The sequence below is a fragment of the Oncorhynchus kisutch genome, unplaced genomic scaffold, assembly GCF_002021735.2.
Source record: "Oncorhynchus kisutch isolate 150728-3 unplaced genomic scaffold, Okis_V2 scaffold3733, whole genome shotgun sequence".
In the NCBI taxonomy this organism is placed as follows: Eukaryota; Metazoa; Chordata; class Actinopteri; order Salmoniformes; family Salmonidae; genus Oncorhynchus; species Oncorhynchus kisutch.
The window spans coordinates 218,996-242,356 of NW_022265678.1; the positions used below are offsets into that span (position 1 = coordinate 218,996).

The 23,361-nt window shown below is 34.8% G+C and overlaps 1 protein-coding gene across 6 annotated transcripts in view; it reads left to right on the forward strand.

The window, feature by feature from the left end:
* The window catches only part of LOC116371838 (eukaryotic translation initiation factor 3 subunit A-like), a 105,415-nt gene that overhangs the window by 27,773 nt on the left and 54,281 nt on the right, over positions 1 to 23,361 (forward strand). For all 6 annotated transcript variants that reach the window (XR_004209038.1, XR_004209035.1, XR_004209037.1 and 3 more), the window contains 2 exons: positions 912 to 950; positions 1,399 to 1,431. Coding sequence is in view for 2 of the 6 variants with exons in the window: in XM_031820903.1 (XP_031676763.1) it covers positions 912 to 950; positions 1,399 to 1,431 (72 nt within the window). In the remaining 4 variants the exon portion in view is untranslated. The remainder of the gene's footprint in view (positions 1 to 911; positions 951 to 1,398; positions 1,432 to 23,361) is intronic.

The following is a 23,361-nucleotide window of genomic DNA, read 5'->3' on the forward strand; positions in this document are numbered from 1 at the left end:
AGGTACCACGTTCATCTGTACAAACAATAGTACGCAAGTATAAACACCATGGGATCACGCAGCCGTCATACCGCTCAGGAAGGAGACGCATTCTGTCTCATAGATTAACATATTTTTGTGCAAAAAGTGAAAATCAATCCCAGAACAGCAGCAAAGGGCCTTGTGAAGATGCTGGAGGAAACAGGTACAAAAGTATCTATATCCACAGTAAAACAAGTTCTATATCGACATAACCTGAAAGTCCGCTCAGCAAGGATGAAGCCATTGCTCCAAAACCGCCATAAAAAAAGCCAGACTACGGTTTGCAACTGTACATGGGGACAAAGATCGTACTTTTTGGAGAAATGTCCTATGGTCTGATGAAACAAAAACAGAACCGTTTGGCCATAATGACCATTGTTATGTTTGGAGGAAAAAGGGGGAGGCTTGCAAGCTGAGGAACACCATCCCAACCGTGAAGCACGGGGGTGGCAGCATCATGTTGTGGGGGTGCTTTGCTGCAGGAGGGGCTGGTGCACTTCACATAATTGATGGCATCATGAGGTTGGAAAATTATGTGGATACATTGAAGCAACATCTCAAGACATTAGTCAGGAAGTTGAAGCTTGGTCACAAATGGGTCATCCAAATGGACAATGACCCCAAGCATACTTCCAAAGTTGTGGCAAAATTGCTTAAGGACAACAAAGTCAAGGTATTGGAGTGGCCATCACAAAGCCTTGACGTCTGGCCCCATGACTTTGCGAATGTTAACCTGTTTAAAGGTCTTACTCACATCAGTTACAGAGAGCGTGATCGCACAGTCATCCGGAACAGCTGGTGCTCTCATGCTTGGTTCAGTGTTTTTATGAGTGTCGATACAGCATCTTATTTATTTGGTTTATTCATTTCTGTTTTCTTTGTATTTACAGTGAAAAAAAATCTAGATCTTCAGACTAAGCTGGATACAGGTAGGTGGGCAATGTGTGTGTCAGACCTGGATTTAAATACTATTTTAAATGTAGTCTACATTTACTTCATACTATTGAGGACATACTGTGTACTCATCATACTACATACTATTGAGGACATACTGTGTACTAATTATACTACATACTATTTAGGGCAGGGATGGGCAACTTTAATTAAGGTGGGGCCCCCCCAAAAAAGGAACTCAACATGATGGGCAGCAGTGACTCAAGGGTCTGCTTATCCAAATCCCTGATTTATAACAAACTGTTTCGTTAAAATGTAAGTTAGCAATAAATCACCTACTAGGCTCATCCACACTGAGACTGCGTCAAGTCATCTAATGCACAACATTCATTCATTTTGGACATCTCTGTGTGTGTGTGTGTGTGTGTGTGTGGAGTTCATGATGCTAACTCTTATATTAATTTGTTGTCTCTCAATCTACAGAGGAGCGCATTAGACAGCATGTAGAGGAGAAGGGTAAGTGTCTGGGGGGGTCTTAAAGGGATATGTGTTTTTTTTAAAGGGATATTTGGGGGGGTTTTAAAGGGATATCTGGGGGGGGTCTTAAAGGGATATCTGGGGGAGTCTTAAAGGGATATCTGGGGGGGGGGTCTTAAAGGGATATCTGGGGGATTCTTAAAGGGATATCTGGGGGAGTCTTAAAGGGATATCTGGGGGGGTCTTAAAGGGATATCTGGGGGGGTCTTAAAGGGATATCTGGGGATATCTGGGGGGGGGTCTTAAAGGGATATCTGGGGGAGTCTTAAAGGGACATCTGGGGGGGTCTTAAAGGGATATCTGGGGGGGTCTTAAAGGGATATCTGGGGGAGTCTTGAAGGGGTATCTGGGGGGGCCTTAAAGGGATATCTGGGGGGGTCTTAAAGGGATACTTTGGGTTAAATAAATAAAGAGAAACCAGAACAGTAGTCTAATGTTATAGAAGAGAGGACCAGAACAGTAGTCTAATGTTATAGAAGAGAGGACCAGAACAGTAGTCTAATGTTATAGAAGAGAGGACCAGAACAGTAGTCTAATGTTATAGAAGAGAGGACCAGAACAGTAGTCTAATGTTATAGAAGAGAGGACCAGAACAGTAGTCTAATGTTATAGAAGAGAGGACCAGAACAGTAGTCTAATGTTATAGAAGAGAGGACCAGAACAGTAGTCTAATGGTATAGAAGGGCCAGAACAATAGTCTAATGTTATAGAAGAGAGGACCAGAACAGTAGTCTAATGTTATAGAAGAGAGGACCAGAACAGTAGTCTAATGTTATAGAAGAGAGGACCAGAACAGTAGTCTAATGGTATAGAAGAGAGGACCAGAACAGTAGTCTAATGTTATAGAAGAGAGGCCCAGAACAGTAGTCTAATGTTATAGAAGGGCCAGAACAGTAGTCTAATGTTATAGAAGAGAGGGCCAGAACAGTAGTCTAATGTTATAGAAGAGAGGACCAGAACAGTAGTCTAATGTTATAGAAGGGCCAGAACAGTAGTCTAATGTTATAGAAGAGAGGACCAGAACAGTAGTCTAATGTTATAGAAGAGAGGACCAGAACAGTAGTCTAATGTTATAGAAGAGAGGATCAGAACAGTAGTCTAATGTTATAGAAGAGAGGACCAGAACAGTAGTCTAATATTATAGAAGAGAGGACCAGAACAGTAGTGTAATGTTATAGAAGAGAGGACCAGAACAGTAGTCTAATGTTATAGAAGAGAGGACCAGAACAGTAGTCTAATGGTATAGAAGAGAGGACCAGAACAGTAGTCTAATGTTATAGAAGAGAGGACCAGAACAGTAGTCTAATGTTATAGAAGGGCCAGAACAGTAGTCTAATGTTATAGAAGAGAGGGCCAGAACAGTAGTCTAATGTTATAGAAGAGAGGACCAGAACAGTAGTCTAATGTTATAGAAGGGCCAGAACAGTAGTCTAATGTTATAGAAGAGAGGACCAGAACAGTAGTCTAATGTTATAGAAGAGAGGACCAGAACAGTAGTCTAATGTTACAGAAGAGAGGATCAGAACAGTAGTCTAATGTTATAGAAGAGAGGACCAGAACAGTAGTCTAATATTATAGAAGAGAGGACCAGAACAGTAGTGTAATGTTATAGAAGAGAGGACCAGAACAGTAGTCTAATGGTATAGAAGAGAGGACCAGAACAGTAGTCTAATGTTATAGAAGAGAGGGCCAGAACAGTAGTCTAATGTTATAGAAGGGCCAGAACAGTAGTCTAATGTTATAGAAGGGCCAGACCAGTAGTCTAATGTTATAGAATAGAGGGCCAGAACAGTAGTCTAATGTTATAGAAGAGAGGACCAGAACAGTAGTCTAATGTTATAGAAGAGAGGACCAGAACAGTAGTCTAATGTTATAGAAGAGAGGACCAGAACAGTAGTCTAATGTTATAGAAGAGAGGGCCAGAACAGTAGTCTAATGTTATAGAATAGAGGGCCAGAACAGTAGTCTAATGTTATAGAAGGGCCAGAACAGTAGTCTAATGTTATAGAAGGGCCAGAACAGTAGTCTAATGTTATAGAAGAGAGGACCAGAACAGTAGTCTAATGTTATAGAAGAGAGGACCAGAACAGTAGTCTAATGTTATAGAAGAGAGGACCAGAACAGTAGTCTAATGTTATAGAAGAGAGGACCAGAACAGTAGTCTAATGTTATAGAAGAGAGGACCAGAACAGTAGTCTAATGTTATAGAAGAGAGGACCAGAACAGTAGTCTAATGTTATAGAAGAGAGGACCAGAACAGTAGTCTAATGGTATAGAAGGGCCAGAACAATAGTCTAATGTTATAGAAGAGAGGACCAGAACAGTAGTCTAATGTTATAGAAGAGAGGACCAGAACAGTAGTCTAATGTTATAGAAGAGAGGACCAGAACAGTAGTCTAATGTTATAGAAGAGAGGACCAGAACAGTAGTCTAATGTTATAGAAGAGAGGACCAGAACAGTAGTCTGGTAGAGAATAGAGGACCAGAACAGTAGTCTAATGTTATAGAAGAGAGGACCAGAACAGTATTCTAATGTTATAGAAGAGAGGACCAGAACAGTAGTCTAATGTTATAGAAGAGAGGACCAGAACAGTAGTCTAATGTTATAGAAGAGAGGACCAGAACAGTAGTCTAATGTTATAGAAGGGCCAGAACAGTAGTCTAATGTTATAGAAGAGAGGACCAGAACATTAGTCTAATGTTATAGAAGAGAGGACCAGAACAGTAGTCTAATGTTATAGAAGAGAGGACCAGAACAGTAGTCTAATGTTAAGGGCCAGAACAGTAGTCTGGTAGAGAATAGAGGACCATATAGCCTCATATAATATGACCTGTAGGTCTATAACCTCTCATATAATATGACCTGTAGGTCTATAACCTCTCATATAGCCTCATATAATATGACCTGTAGGTCTATAACCTCTCATATAATATGATCTGTAGGTCTATAACCTCTCATATAATATGACCTGTAGGTCTATAACCTCTCATATAATATGATCTGTAGGTCTATAACCTCTCATATAATATGATCTGTAGGTCTATAACCTCTCATATAATATGATCTGTAGGTCTATAACCTCTCATATAATATGATCTGTAGGTCTATAACCTCTCATATAGCCTCATATAATATGACCTGTAGGTCTATAACCTCTCATATAGCCTCATATAATATGATCTGTAGGTCTATAACCTCTCATATAATATGATCTGTAGGTCTATAACCTCTCATATAGCCTCATATAATATGATCTGTAGGTCTATAACCTCTCATATGGCCTCATATAATATGATCTGTAGGTCTTTAACCTCTCATATAGCCTCATATAATATGATCTGTAGGTCTATAACCTCTCATATAGCCTCATATAATATGACCTGTAGGTCTATAACCTCTCATATAATATGATCTGTAGGTCTATAACCTCTCATATAGCCTCATATAATATGATCTGTAGGTCTATAACCTCTCATATAATATGATCTGTAGGTCTATAACCTCTCATATAGCCTCATATAATATGACCTGTAGGTCTATAACCTCTCATATAGCCTCATATAATATGATCTGTAGGTCTATAACCTCTCATATAATATGATCTGTAGGTCTATAACCTCTCATATAGCCTCATATAATATGATCTGTAGGTCTATAACCTCTCATATAGCCTCATATAATATGACCTGTAGGTCTATAACCTCTCATATAATATGATCTGTAGGTCTATAACCTCTCATATAATATGATCTGTAGGTCTATAACCTCTCATATAATATGATCTGTAGGTCTATAACCTCTCATATAATATGATCTGTAGGTCTATAACCTCTCATATAGCCTCATATAATATGACCTGTAGGTCTATAACCTCTCATATAGCCTCATATAATATGATCTGTAGGTCTATAACCTCTCATATAGCCTCATATAATATGACCTGTAGGTCTATAACCTCTCATATAGCCTCATATAATATGATCTGTAGGTCTATAACCTCTCATATAATATGATCTGTAGGTCTATAACCTCTCATATAGCCTCATATAATATGATCTGTAGGTCTATAACCTCTCATATAGCCTCATATAATATGATCTGTAGGTCTATAACCTCTCATATAGCCTAATTTAATATGACCTGTAGGTCTATAACCTCTCATATAGCCTCATATAATATGACCTGTAGGTCTATAACCTCTCATATAATATGATCTGTAGGTCTATAACCTCTCATATAATATGATCTGTAGGTCTATAACCTCTCATATAGCCTCATTTAATATGATCTGTAGGTCTATAAGCTCTCATATAGCCTCATATAATATGATCTGTAGGTCTATAACCTCTCATATAGCCTCATATAATATGACCTGTAGGTCTATAACCTCTCATATAGCCTCATATATATGACCTGTAGGTCTATAACCTCTCATATAATATGATCTGTAGGTCTATAACCGCTCATATAATATGATCTGTAGGTCTATAACCTCTCATATAGCCTCATATAATATGACCTGTAGGTCTATAACCTCTCATATAGCCTCATATAATATGATCTGTAGGTCTATAACCTCTCATATAATATGATCTGTAGGTCTATAACCTCTCATATAATATGATCTGTAGGTCTATAACCTCTCATATAATATGATCTGTAGGTCTATAACCTCTCATATAATATGACCTGTAGGTCTATAACCTCTCATATAATATGACCTGTAGGTCTATAACCTCTCATATAGCCTCATATAATATGACCTGTAGGTCTATAACCTCTCATATAGCCTCATATAATATGATCTGTAGGTCTATAACCTCTCATATAGCCTCATATAATATGATCTGTAGGTCTATAACCTCTCATATAGCCTCATATAATATGACCTGTAGGTCTATAACCTCTCATATAATATGATCTGTAGGTCTATAACCTCTCATATAATATGATCTGTAGGTCTATAACCTCTCATATAATATGATCTGTAGGTCTATAACCTCTCATATAATATGATCTGTAGGTCTATAACCTCTCATATAGCCTCATATAATATGATCTGTAGGTCTATAACCTCTCATATAGCCTCATATAATATGATCTGTAGGTCTATAACCTCACATATAGCCTAATTTAATATGACCTGTAGGTCTATAACCTCTCATATAGCCTCATATAATATGACCTGTAGGTCTATAACCTCTCATATAGCCTCATATAATATGACCTGTAGGTCTATAACCTCTCATATAGCCTCATATAATATGACCTGTAGGTCTATAATCTCTTATAATATGATCTGTAGGTCTATAACCGCTCATATAATATGATCTGTAGGTCTATAACCTCTCATATAGCCTCATATAATATGACCTGTAGGTCTATAACCTCTCATATAGCCTCATATAATATGATCTGTAGGTCTATAACCTCTCATATAATATGATCTGTAGGTCTATAACCTCTCATATAATATGATCTGTAGGTCTATAACCTCTCATATAATATGATCTGTAGGTCTATAACCTCTCATATAATATGACCTGTAGGTCTATAACCTCTCATATAATATGACCTGTAGGTCTATAACCTCTCATATAGCCTCATATAATATGACCTGTAGGTCTATAACCTCTCATATAGCCTCATATAATATGATCTGTAGGTCTATAACCTCCCATATAGCCTCATATAATATGATCTGTAGGTCTATAACCTCTCATATAGCCTCATATAATATGACCTGTAGGTCTATAACCTCTCATATAATATGATCTGTAGGTCTATAACCTCTCATATAATATGATCTGTAGGTCTATAACCTCTCATATAATATGATCTGTAGGTCTATAACCTCTCATATAATATGATCTGTAGGTCTATAACCTCTCATATAGCCTCATATAATATGATCTGTAGGTCTATAACCTCTCATATAGCCTCATATAATATGACCTGTAGGTCTATAACCTCTCATATAGCCTCATATAATATGATCTGTAGGTCTATAACCTCTCATATAATATGATCTGTAGGTCTATAACCTCTCATATAGCCTCATATAATATGATCTGTAGGTCTATAACCTCTCATATAGCCTCATATAATATGATCTGTAGTTCTATAACCTCTCATATAGCCTCATATAATATGACCTGTAGGTCTATAACCTCTCATATAGCCTCATATAATATGACCTGTAGGTCTATAACCTCTCATAGAATATGATCTGTAGGTCTATAACCTCTCATATAATATGATCTGTAGGTCTATAACCTCTCATATAGCCTCATATAATATGATCTGTAGGTCTATAACCTCTCATATAGCCTCATATAATATGACCTGTAGGTCTATAACCTCTCATATAGCCTCATATAATATGAGCTGTAGGTCTATAACCTCTCATATAATATGATCTGTAGGTCTATAACCTCTCATATAGCCTCATATAATATGATCTGTAGGTCTATAACCTCTCATATAGCCTCATATAATATGATCTGTAGGTCTATAACCTCTCATATAGCCTCATATAATATGACCTGTAGGTCTATAACCTCTCATATAGCCTCATATAATATGACCTGTAGGTCTATAACCTCTCATATAATATGATCTGTAGGTCTATAACCTCTCATATAATATGATCTGTAGGTCTATAACCTCTCATATAGCCTCATTTAATATGATCTGTAGGTCTATAAGCTCTCATATAGCCTCATATAATATGATCTGTAGGTCTATAACCTCTCATATAGCCTCATATAATATGACCTGTAGGTCTATAACCTCTCATATAGCCTCATATAATATGACCTGTAGGTCTATAAACCTCTCATATAATATGATCTGTAGGTCTATAACCTCTCATATAATATGATCTGTAGGTCTATAACCTCTCATATAGCCTCATATAATATGACCTGTAGGTCTATAAACCTCTCATATAGCCTCATATATATGATCTGTAGGTCTATAACCTCTCATATAATATGATCTGTAGGTCTATAACCTCTCATATAATATGATCTGTAGGTCTATAACCTCTCATATAATATGATCTGTAGGTCTATAACCTCTCATATAATATGACCTGTAGGTCTATAACCTCTCATATAATATGACCTGTAGGTCTATAACCTCTCATATAGCCTCATATAATATGACCTGTAGGTCTATAACCTCTCATATAGCCTCATATATATGATCTGTAGGTCTATAACCTCTCATATAGCCTCATATAATATGATCTGTAGGTCTATAACCTCTCATATAGCCTCATATAATATGACCTGTAGGTCTATAACCTCTCATATAATATGATCTGTAGGTCTATAACCTCTCATATAATATGATCTGTAGGTCTATAACCTCTCATATAATATGATCTGTAGGTCTATAACCTCTCATATAATATGATCTGTAGGTCTATAACCTCTCATATAGCCTCATATAATATGATCTGTAGGTCTATAACCTCTCATATAGCCTCATATAATATGACCTGTAGGGTCTATAACCTCTCATATAGCCTCATATAATATGATCTGTAGGTCTATAACCTCTCATATAATATGATCTGTAGGTCTATAACCTCTCATATAGCCTCATATAATATGATCTGTAGGTCTATAACCTCTCATATAGCCTCATATAATATGATCTGTAGGTCTATAACCTCTCATATAGCCTCATATAATATGACCTGTAGGTCTATAACCTCTCATATAGCCTCATATAATATGACCTGTAGGTCTATAACCTCTCATATAGCCTCATAATAATATGATCTGTAGGTCTATAACCTCTCATATAGCCTCATATAATATGATCTGTAGGTCTATAACCTCTCATATAGCCTCATATAATATGACCTGTAGGTCTATAACCTCTCATATAATATGATCTGTAGGTCTATAACTCTCATATAATATGATCTGTAGGTCTATAACCTCTCATATAATATGATCTGTAGGTCTATAACCTCTCATATAATATGATCTGTAGGTCTATAACCTCTCATATAGCCTCATATAATATGATCTGTAGGTCTATAACCTCTCATATAGCCTCATATAATATGACCTGTAGGTCTATAACCTCTCATATAGCCTCATATAATATGATCTGTAGGTCTATAACCTCTCATATAATATGATCTGTAGGTCTATAACCTCTCATATAGCCTCATATAATATGATCTGTAGGTCTATAACCTCTCATATAGCCTCATATAATATGACCCGTAGGTCTATAACCTCTCATATAATATGATCTGTAGGTCTATAACCTCTCATATAATATGATCTGTAGGTCTATAACCTCTCATATAGCCTCATTTAATATGATCTGTAGGTCTATAAGCTCTCATATAGCCTCATATAATATGATCTGTAGGTCTATAACCTCTCATATAGCCTCATATAATATGACCTGTAGGTCTATAACCTCTCATATAGCCTCATATAATATGACCTGTAGGTCTATAACCTCTCATATAATATAGATCTGTAGGTCTATAACCTCTCATATACTATGATCTGTAGGTCTATAACCTCTCATATAGCCTCATATAATATGACCTGTAGGTCTATAACCTCTCATATAGCCTCATATAATATGATCTGTAGGTCTATAACCTCTCATATAATATGATCTGTAGGTCTATAACCTCTCATATAATATGATCTGTAGGTCTATAACCTCTCATATAATATGATCTGTAGGTCTATAACCTCTCATATAATATGACCTGTAGGTCTATAACCTCTCATATAATATGACCTGTAGGTCTATAACCTCTCATATAGCCTCATTAATATGACCTGTAGGTCTATAACCTCTCATATAGCCTCATATAATATGATCTGTAGGTCTATAACCTCTCATATAGCCTCATATAATATGATCTGTAGGTCTATAACCTCTCATATAGCCTCATATAATATGACCTGTAGGTCTATAACCTCTCATATAATATGATCTGTAGGTCTATAACCTCTCATATAATATGATCTGTAGGTCTATAACCTCTCATATAATATGATCTGTAGGTCTATAACCTCTCATATAATATGATCTGTAGGTCTATAACCTCTCATATAGCCTCATATAATATGGTCTGTAGGTCTATAACCTCTCATATAGCCTCATATAATATGACCTGTAGGTCTATAACCTCTATATAGCCTCATATAATATGATCTGTAGGTCTATAACCTCTCATATAATATGATCTGTAGGTCTATAACCTCTCATATAGCCTCATATAATATGATCTGTAGGTCTATAACCTCTCATATAGCCTCATATAATATGATCTGTAGGTCTATAACCTCTCATATAGCCTCATATAATATGACCTGTAGGTCTATAACCTCTCATATAGCCTCATATAATATGACCTGTAGGTCTATAACCTCTCATATAGCCTCATATAATATGATCTGTAGGTCTATAACCTCTCATATAGCCTCATATAATATGATCTGTAGGTCTATAACCTCTCATATAGCCTCATATAATATGACCTGTAGGTCTATAACCTCTCATATAATATGATCTGTAGGTCTATAACCTCTCATATAATATGATCTGTAGGTCTATAACCTCTCATATAATATGATCTGTAGGTCTATAACCTCTCATATAATATGATCTGTAGGTCTATAACCTCTCATATAGCCTCATATAATATGATCTGTAGGTCTATAACCTCTCATATAGCCTCATATAATATGACCTGTAGGTCTATAACCTCTCATATAGCCTCATATAATATGATCTGTAGGTCTATAACCTCTCATATAATATGATCTGTAGGTCTATAACCTCTCATATAGCCTCATATAATATGATCTGTAGGTCTATAACCTCTCATATAGCCTCATATAATATGATCTGTAGGTCTATAACCTCTCATATAGCCTCATATAATATGACCCGTAGGTCTATAACCTCTCATATAATATGATCTGTAGGTCTATAACCTCTCATATAATATGATCTGTAGGTCTATAACCTCTCATATAGCCTCATTTAATATGATCTGTAGGTCTATAAGCTCTCATATAGCCTCATATAATATGATCTGTAGGTCTATAACCTCTCATATAGCCTCATATAATATGACCTGTAGGTCTATAACCTCTCATATAGCCTCATATAATATGACCTGTAGGTCTATAACCTCTCATATAATATGATCTGTAGGTCTATAACCTCTCATATACTATGATCTGTAGGTCTATAACCTCTCATATAGCCTCATATAATATGACCTGTAGGTCTATAACCTCTCATATAGCCTCATATAATATGATCTGTAGGTCTATAACCTCTCATATAATATGATCTGTAGGTCTATAACCTCTCATATAATATGATCTGTAGGTCTATAACCTCTCATATAATATGATCTGTAGGTCTATAACCTCTCATATAATATGACCTGTAGGTCTATAACCTCTCATATAATATGACCTGTAGGTCTATAACCTCTCATATAGCCTCATATAATATGACCTGTAGGTCTATAACCTCTCATATAGCCTCATATAATATGATCTGTAGGTCTATAACCTCTCATATAGCCTCATATAATATGATCTGTAGGTCTATAACCTCTCATATAGCCTCATATAATATGACCTGTAGGTCTATAACCTCTCATATAATATGATCTGTAGGTCTATAACCTCTCATATAATATGATCTGTAGGTCTATAACCTCTCATATAATATGATCTGTAGGTCTATAACCTCTCATATAATATGATCTGTAGGTCTATAACCTCTCATATAGCCTCATATAATATGGTCTGTAGGTCTATAACCTCTCATATAGCCTCATATAATATGACCTGTAGGTCTATAACCTCTCATATAGCCTCATATAATATGATCTGTAGGTCTATAACCTCTCATATAATATGATCTGTAGGTCTATAACCTCTCATATAGCCTCATATAATATGATCTGTAGGTCTATAACCTCTCATATAGCCTCATATAATATGATCTGTAGGTCTATAACCTCTCATATAGCCTCATATAATATGACCTGTAGGTCTATAACCTCTCATATAGCCTCATATAATATGACCTGTAGGTCTATAACCTCTCATATAATATGATCTGTAGGTCTATAACCTCTCATATAATATGATCTGTAGGTCTATAACCTCTCATATAGCCTCATTTAATATGATCTGTAGGTCTATAAGCTCACATATAGCCTCATATAATATGATCTGTAGGTCTAAAACCTCTCATATAGCCTCATATAATATGACCTGTAGGTCTATAACCTCTCATATAGCCTCATATAATATGACCTGTAGGTCTATAACCTCTCATATAATATGATCTGTAGGTCTATAACCTCTCATATAATATGATCTGTAGGTCTATAACCTCTCATATAGCCTCATATAATATGGCCTGTAGGTCTATAACCTCTCATATAGCCTCATATAATATGATCTGTAGGTCTATAACCTCTCATATAATATGATCTGTAGGTCTATAACCTCTCATATAATATGATCTGTAGGTCTATAACCTCTCATATAATATGATCTGTAGGTCTATAACCTCTCATATAATATGACCTGTAGGTCTATAACCTCTCATATAATATGACCTGTAGGTCTATAACCTCTCATATAGCCTCATATAATATGACCTGTAGGTCTATAACCTCTCATATAGCCTCATATAATATGATCTGTAGGTCTATAACCTCTCATATAGCCTCATATAATATGATCTGTAGGTCTATAACCTCTCATATAGCCTCATATAATATGACCTGTAGGTCTATAACCTCTCATATAGCCTCATATAATATGATCTGTAGGTCTATAAACCTCTCATATAGCTCATATAATATGATCTGTAGGTCTATAACCTCTCATATAATATGATCTGTAGGTATATAACCTCTCATATAATATGATCTGTAGGTCTATAACCTCTCATATAGCCTCATATAATATGATCTGTAGGTCTATAACCTCTCATATAATATGATCTGTAGGTCTATAACCTCTCATATAGCCTCATATTTAATATGATCTGTAGGTCTATAACCTCTCATATAATATGATCTGTAGGTCTATAACCTTGCATATAGGCCTCATATAATATGATCTGTAGTCTATAACCTCTCATATAGCCTCATATAATATGATCTGTAGGTCTATAACCTCTCATATAGCCTGATATAATATGATCTGGTAGGTCTATAACCTCTCATCCTATAATGATTGATCTGTAGCGTCTATAAACCCTTCATATAGCCTTCATGAATAATATGACCTGTAGGGTCTATAACCTCTCATAAATAGCCCTCATATAATATGATCTTGTAGCGTCTATAACCTCTCATATAATATGATCTGTAGGTTATAACCTTCATATAATTATGATCTTGTAGGTCTATAAGCCCTCTTCATATGCCATATATGACCGATAGGTCTATAACCTCTGCATATAGCTCATTATAATATGATCTGTGTAGGTCTATAACCTCTCATATAATATGATCTGTAGGTCTTATAACCTTCTCATTATCTGTAGGTCTACCCATATAATATGATCTGTAGGTCTATAAACCTCTTCATATAATATGATCTGTAGGTCTATAACTCTATTAGCCTCATATAATATGATTCGTCTATACCTCTTAATATAGCCTCTCATATATATGACCTGTAGGTCTATAACCTCTCATATAGCCTCATATAATATGATCTGTAGGTCTATGAACCTCTTCATATAATATTTGATCTGTAGGTCTATAACCTCTCATATAGCCTCATATAATATGATCTGTAGGTCTATAACCTCTCATATAGCCTCATATAATATGATCTGTAGGTCTATAAACCTCTCATATAGCCTCATATAATATTGATCTGTAGGTCTATAACCTCTCATATAATATGATCTGTAGGTCTATAACCCTCTCATATAGCCTCATATAATATGACCTGTAGGTCTATAACCTCTCATATAGCCTCATATAATATGATCTGTAGGTCTATAACCTCTCATATAATATGATCTGTAGGTCTATAACCTCTCATATAATATGATCTGTAGGTCTATAACCTCTCATATAGCCTCATATAATATGATCTGTAGGTCTATAACCTTAATAAATATGATCTGTAGGGTCTATAACTCTCTCATAATATGATCTGTAGGTCTATAACCTCTCATATAGCCTCATTATATGATCTGTAGGTCTATAAGCTCTCATATAGCCTCATATAATATGGTCTGTAGGTCTATAACCTCTCATATAGGCCTCATATAATATGGTCCTGTAGGTCTATAACCTCTCATATAGCCTCATATAATATTACCTGTAGTCTATAGACCTCTCATATAGCCTCATATATATGACCTGTAGGTCTATAACCTCTCATATAATATGATTCTGTAGGTCTATAACCTCTCATATAATATGATCTGTAGGTCTATAACCTCTTCATATAGCCTCATATAATATGACCTGTAGGTCTATAAACCTCTCATATAGCCTCATATAATATGATCTGTAGGTCTATAACCTCTCATATAATATGATCTGTAGGTCTATAACCTCTCATATAATATGATCTGTAGGTCTATAACCTCTCATATAATATGATCTGTAGGTCTATAACCTCTCATAGAATATGACCTGTAGGTCTATAACCTCTCATATAATATGACCTGTAGGTCTATAACCTCTCATATAGCCTCATATAATATGACCTGTGGTCTATAACCTCTCATATAGCCTCATATAATATGATCTGTAGGTCTATAACCTCTCATATAGCCTCATATAATATGATCTGTAGGTCTATAACCTCTCATATAGCCTCATATAATATGACCTGTAGGTCTATAACCTCTCATATAATATGATCTGTAGGTCTATAACCTCTCATATAATATGATCTGTAGGTCTATAACCTCTCATATAATATGATCTGTAGGTCTATAACCTCTCATATAATATGATCTGTAGGTCTATAACCTCTCATATAGCCTCATATAATATGATCTGTAGGTCTATAACCTCTCATATAGCCTCATATAATATGACCTGTAGGTCTATAACCTCTCATATAGCCTCATATAATATGATCTGTAGGTCTATAACCTCTCATATAATATGATCTGTAGGTCTATAACCTCTCATATAGCCTCATATAATATGATCTGTAGGTCTATAACCTCTCATATAGCCTCATATAATATGATCTGTAGGTCTATAACCTCTCATATAGCCTCATATAATATGATCTGTAGGTCTATAACCTCTCATATAGCCTCATATAATATGACCTGTAGGTCTATAACCTCTCATATAGCCTCATATAATATGACTGTAGGTCTATAACCTCTCATATAATATGATCTGTAGGTCTATAACCTCTCATATAATATGATCTGTAGGTCTATAACCTCTCATATAGCCTCATTAATATGATCTGTAGGTCTATAAGCTCTCATATAGCCTCATATAATATGATCTGTAGGTCTATAACCTCTCATATAGCCTCATATAATATGACCTGTAGGTCTATAACCTCTCATATAGCCTCATATAATATGACCTGTAGGTCTATAACCTCTCATATAATATGATCTGTAGGTCTATAACCTCTCATATAATATGATCTGTAGGTCTATAACCTCTCATATAGCCTCATATAATATGACCTGTAGGTCTATAACCTCTCATATAGCCTCATATAATATGATCTGTAGGTCTATAACCTCTCATATAATATGATCTGTAGGTCTATAACCTCTCATATAATATGATCTGTAGGTCTATAACCTCTCATATAATATGATCTGTAGGTCTATAACCTCTCATATAATATGACCTGTAGGTCTATAACCTCTCATATAATATGACCTGTAGGTCTATAACCTCTCATATAGCCTCATATAATATGACCTGTAGGTCTATAACCTCTCATATAGCCTCATATAATATGATCTGTAGGTCTATAACCTCTCATATAGCCTCATATAATATGATCTGTAGGTCTATAACCTCTCATATAGCCTCATATAATATGACCTGTAGGTCTATAACCTCTCATATAATATGATCTGTAGGTCTATAACCTCTCATATAATATGATCTGTAGGTCTATAACCTCTCATATAATATGATCTGTAGGTCTATAACCTCTCATATAATATGATCTGTAGGTCTATAACCTCTCATATAGCCTCATATAATATGATCTGTAGGTCTATAACCTCTCATATAGCCTCATATAATATGACCTGTAGGTCTATAACCTCTCATATAGCCTCATATAATATGATCTGTAGGTCTATAACCTCTCATATAATATGATCTGTAGGTCTATAACCTCTCATATAGCCTCATATAATATGATCTGTAGGTCTATAACCTCTCATATAGCCTCATATAATATGATCTGTAGGTCTATAACCTCTCATATAGCCTCATATAATATGACCTGTAGGTCTATAACCTCTCATATAATATGATCTGTAGGTCTATAACCTCTCATATAATATGATCTGTAGGTCTATAACCTCTCATATAGCCTCATTAATATGATCTGTAGGTCTATAACCTCTCATATAGCCTCATATAATATGATCTGTAGGTCTATAACCTCTCATATAGCCTCATATAATATGACCTGTAGGTCTATAACCTCTCATATAGCCTCATATAATATGACCTGTAGGTCTATAACCTCTCATATAATATGATCTGTAGGTCTATAACCTCTCATATAATATGATCTGTAGGTCTATAACCTCTCATATAGCCTCATATAATATGACCTGTAGGTCTATAACCTCTCATATAGCCTCATATAATATGATCTGTAGGTCTATAACCTCTCATATAATATGATCTGTAGGTCTATAACCTCTCATATAATATGATCTGTAGGTCTATAACCTCTCATATAATATGATCTGTAGGTCTATAACCTCTCATATAATATGACCTGTAGGTCTATAACCTCTCATATAATATGACCTGTAGGTCTATAACCTCTCATATAGCCTCATATAATATGACCTGTAGGTCTATAACCTCTCATATAGCCTCATATAATATGATCTGTAGGTCTATAACCTCTCATATAGCCTCATATAATATGATCTGTAGGTCTATAACCTCTCATATAGCCTCATATAATATGACCTGTAGGTCTATAACCTCTCATATAATATGATCTGTAGGTCTATAACCTCTCATATAATATGATCTGTAGGTCTATAACCTCTCATATAATATGATCTGTAGGTCTATAACCTCTCATATAATATGATCTGTAGGTCTATAACCTCTCATATAGCCTCATATAATATGATCTGTAGGTCTATAACCTCTCATATAGCCTCATATAATATGACCTGTAGGTCTATAACCTCTCATATAGCCTCATATAATATGATCTGTAGGTCTATAACCTCTCATATAATATGATCTGTAGGTCTATAACCTCTCATATAGCCTCATATAATATGATCTGTAGGTCTATAACCTCTCATATAGCCTCATATAATATGATCTGTAGGTCTATAACCTCTCATATAGCCTCATATAATATGACCTGTAGGTCTATAACCTCTCATATAGCCTCATATAATATGACCTGTAGGTCTATAACCTCTCATATAATATGATCTGTAGGTCTATAACCTCTCATATAATATGATCTGTAGGTCTATAACCTCTCATATAATATGATCTGTAGGTCTATAACCTCTCATATAGCCTCATATAATATGATCTGTAGGTCTATAACCTCTCATATAGCCTCATATAATATGACCTGTAGGTCTATAACCTCTCATATAGCCTCATATAATATGATCTGTAGGTCTATAACCTCTCATATAATATGATCTGTAGGTCTATAACCTCTCATATAGCCTCATATAATATGATCTGTAGGTCTATAACCTCTCATATAGCCTCATATAATATGATCTGTAGGTCTATAACCTCTCATATAGCCTCATATAATATGACCTGTAGGTCTATAACCTCTCATATAGCCTCATATAATATGACCTGTAGGTCTATAACCTCTCATATAATATGATCTGTAGGTCTATAACCTCTCATATAATATGATCTGTAGGTCTATAACCTCTCATATAGCCTCATTAATATGATCTGTAGGTCTATAACCTCTCATATAGCCTCATATAATATGATCTGTAGGTCTATAACCTCTCATATAGCCTCATATAATATGACCTGTAGGTCTATAACCTCTCATATAGCCTCATATAATATGACCTGTAGGTCTATAACCTCTCATATAATATGATCTGTAGGTCTATAACCTCTCATATAATATGATCTGTAGGTCTATAACCTCTCATATAGCCTCATATAATATGACCTGTAGGTCTATAACCTCTCATATAGCCTCATATAATATGATCTGTAGGTCTATAACCTCTCATATAATATGATCTGTAGGTCTATAACCTCTCATATAATATGATCTGTAGGTCTATAACCTCTCATATAATATGATCTGTAGGTCTATAACCTCTCATATAATATGACCTGTAGGTCTATAACCTCTCATATAATATGACCTGTAGGTCTATAACCTCTCATATAGCCTCATATAATATGACCTGTAGGTCTATAACCTCTCATATAGCCTCATATAATATGATCTGTAGGTCTATAACCTCTCATATAGCCTCATATAATATGATCTGTAGGTCTATAACCTCTCATATAGCCTCATATAATATGACCTGTAGGTCTATAACCTCTCATATAATATGATCTGTAGGTCTATAACCTCTCATATAATATGATCTGTAGGTCTATAACCTCTCATATAATATGATCTGTAGGTCTATAACCTCTCATATAATATGATCTGTAGGTCTATAACCTCTCATATAGCCTCATATAATATGATCTGTAGGTCTATAACCTCTCATATAGCCTCATATAATATGACCTGTAGGTCTATAACCTCTCATATAGCCTCATATAATATGATCTGTAGGTCTATAACCTCTCATATAATATGATCTGTAGGTCTATAACCTCTCATATAGCCTCATATAATATGATCTGTAGGTCTATAACCTCTCATATAGCCTCATATAATATGATCTGTAGGTCTATAACCTCTCATATAGCCTCATATAATATGATCTGTAGGTCTATAACCTCTCATATAATATGATCTGTAGGTCTATAACCTCTCATATAATATGATCTGTAGGTCTATAACCTCTCATATAGCCTCATATAATATGATCTGTAGGTCTATAACCTCTCATATAGCCTCATATAATATGATCTGTAGGTCTATAACCTCTCATATAGCCTCATATAATATGACCTGTAGGTCTATAACCTCTCATATAGCCTCATATAATATGACCTGTAGGTCTATAACCTCTCATATAATATGATCTGTAGGTCTATAACCTCTCATATAATATGATCTGTAGGTCTATAACCTCTCATATAGCCTCATATAATATGACCTGTAGGTCTATAACCTCTCATATAGCCTCATATAATATGATCTGTAGGTCTATAACCTCTCATATAATATGATCTGTAGGTCTATAACCTCTCATATAATATGATCTGTAGGTCTATAACCTCTCATATAATATGATCTGTAGGTCTATAACCTCTCATATAATATGACCTGTAGGTCTATAACCTCTCATATAATATGACCTGTAGGTCTATAACCTCTCATATAGCCTCATATAATATGACCTGTAGGTCTATAACCTCTCATATAGCCTCATATAATATGATCTGTAGGTCTATAACCTCTCATATAGCCTCATATAATATGATCTGTAGGTCTATAACCTCTCATATAGCCTCATATAATATGACCTGTAGGTCTATAACCTCTCATATAATATGATCTGTAGGTCTATAACCTCTCATATAATATGATCTGTAGGTCTATAACCTCTCATATAATATGATCTGTAGGTCTATAACCTCTCATATAATATGATCTGTAGGTCTATAACCTCTCATATAGCCTCATATAATATGATCTGTAGGTCTATAACCTCTCATATAGCCTCATATAATATGACCTGTAGGTCTATAACCTCTCATATAGCCTCATATAATATGATCTGTAGGTCTATAACCTCTCATATAATATGATCTGTAGGTCTATAACCTCTCATATAGCCTCATATAATATGATCTGTAGGTCTATAACCTCTCATATAGCCTCATATAATATGATCTGTAGGTCTATAACCTCTCATATAGCCTCATATAATATGACCTGTAGGTCTATAACCTCTCATATAGCCTCATATAATATGACCTGTAGGTCTATAACCTCTCATATAATATGATCTGTAGGTCTATAACCTCTCATATAATATGATCTGTAGGTCTATAACCTCTCATATAGCCTCATTTAATATGATCTGTAGGTCTATAAGCTCTCATATAGCCTCATATAATATGATCTGTAGGTCTATAACCTCTCATATAATATGACCTGTAGGTCTATAACCTCTCATATAGCCTCATATAATATGACCTGTAGGTCTATAACCTCTCATATAATATGATCTGTAGGTCTATAACCTCTCATATAATATGATCTGTAGGTCTATAACCTCTCATATAGCCTCATATAATATGACCTGTAGGTCTATAACCTCTCATATAGCCTCATATAATATGATCTGTAGGTCTATAACCTCTCATATAATATGATCTGTAGGTCTATAACCTCTCATATAATATGATCTGTAGGTCTATAACCTCTCATATAATATGATCTGTAGGTCTATAACCTCTCATATAATATGACCTGTAGGTCTATAACCTCTCATATAATATGACCTGTAGGTCTATAACCTCTCATATAGCCTCATATAATATGACCTGTAGGTCTATAACCTCTCATATAGCCTCATATAATATGATCTGTAGGTCTATAACCTCTCATATAGCCTCATATAATATGATCTGTAGGTCTATAACCTCTCATATAGCCTCATATAATATGACCTGTAGGTCTATAACCTCTCATATAATATGATCTGTAGGTCTATAACCTCTCATATAATATGATCTGTAGGTCTATAACCTCTCATATAATATGATCTGTAGGTCTATAACCTCTCATATAATATGATCTGTAGGTCTATAACCTCTCATATAGCCTCATATAATATGATCTGTAGGTCTATAACCTCTCATATAGCCTCATATAATATGACCTGTAGGTCTATAACCTCTCATATAGCCTCATATAATATGATCTGTAGGTCTATAACCTCTCATATAATATGATCTGTAGGTCTATAACCTCTCATATAGCCTCATATAATATGATCTGTAGGTCTATAACCTCTCATATAGCCTCATATAATATGATCTGTAGGTCTATAACCTCTCATATAGCCTCATATAATATGACCTGTAGGTCTATAACCTCTCATATAGCCTCATATAATATGACCTGTAGGTCTATAACCTCTCATATAATATGATCTGTAGGTCTATAACCTCTCATATAATATGATCTGTAGGTCTATAACCTCTCATATAGCCTCATTTAATATGATCTGTAGGTCTATAAGCTCTCATATAGCCTCATATAATATGATCTGTAGGTCTATAACCTCTCATATAGCCTCATATAATATGACCTGTAGGTCTATAACCTCTCATATAGCCTCATATAATATGACCTGTAGGTCTATAACCTCTCATATAATATGATCTGTAGGTCTATAACCTCTCATATAATATGATCTGTAGGTCTATAACCTCTCATATAGCCTCATATAATATGACCTGTAGGTCTATAACCTCTCATATAGCCTCATATAATATGATCTGTAGGTCTATAACCTCTCATATAATATGATCTGTAGGTCTATAACCTCTCATATAATATGATCTGTAGGTCTATAACCTCTCATATAATATGATCTGTAGGTCTATAACCTCTCATATAATATGACCTGTAGGTCTATAACCTCTCATATAATATGACCTGTAGGTCTATAACCTCTCATATAGCCTCATATAATATGACCTGTAGGTCTATAACCTCTCATATAGCCTCATATAATATGATCTGTAGGTCTATAACCTCTCATATAGCCTCATATAATATGATCTGTAGGTCTATAACCTCTCATATAGCCTCATATAATATGACCTGTAGGTCTATAACCTCTCATATAGCCTCATATAATATGATCTGTAGGTCTATAACCTCTCATATAGCCTCATATAATATGATCTGTAGGTCTATAACCTCTCATATAATATGATCTGTAGGTCTATAACCTCTCATATAATATGATCTGTAGGTCTATAACCTCTCATATAGCCTCATATAATATGATCTGTAGGTCTATAACCTCTCATATAATATGATCTGTAGGTCTATAACCTCTCATATAGCCTCATATAATATGATCTGTAGGTCTATAACCTCTCATATAATATGATCTGTAGGTCTATAACCTCTCATATAGCCTCATATAATATGATCTGTAGGTCTATAACCTCTCATATAATATGATCTGTAGGTCTATAACCTCTCATATAGCCTCATATAATATGATCTGTAGGTCTATAACCTCTCATATAGCCTCATATAATATGATCTGTAGGTCTATAACCTCTCATATAGCCTCATATAATATGATCTGTAGGTCTATAACCTCTCATATAATATGATCTGTAGGTCTATAACCTCTCATATAGCCTCATATAATATGACCTGTAGGTCTATAACCTCTCATATAGCCTCATATAATATGATCTGTAGGTCTATAACCTCTCATATAATATGATCTGTAGGTCTATAACCTCTCATATAATATGA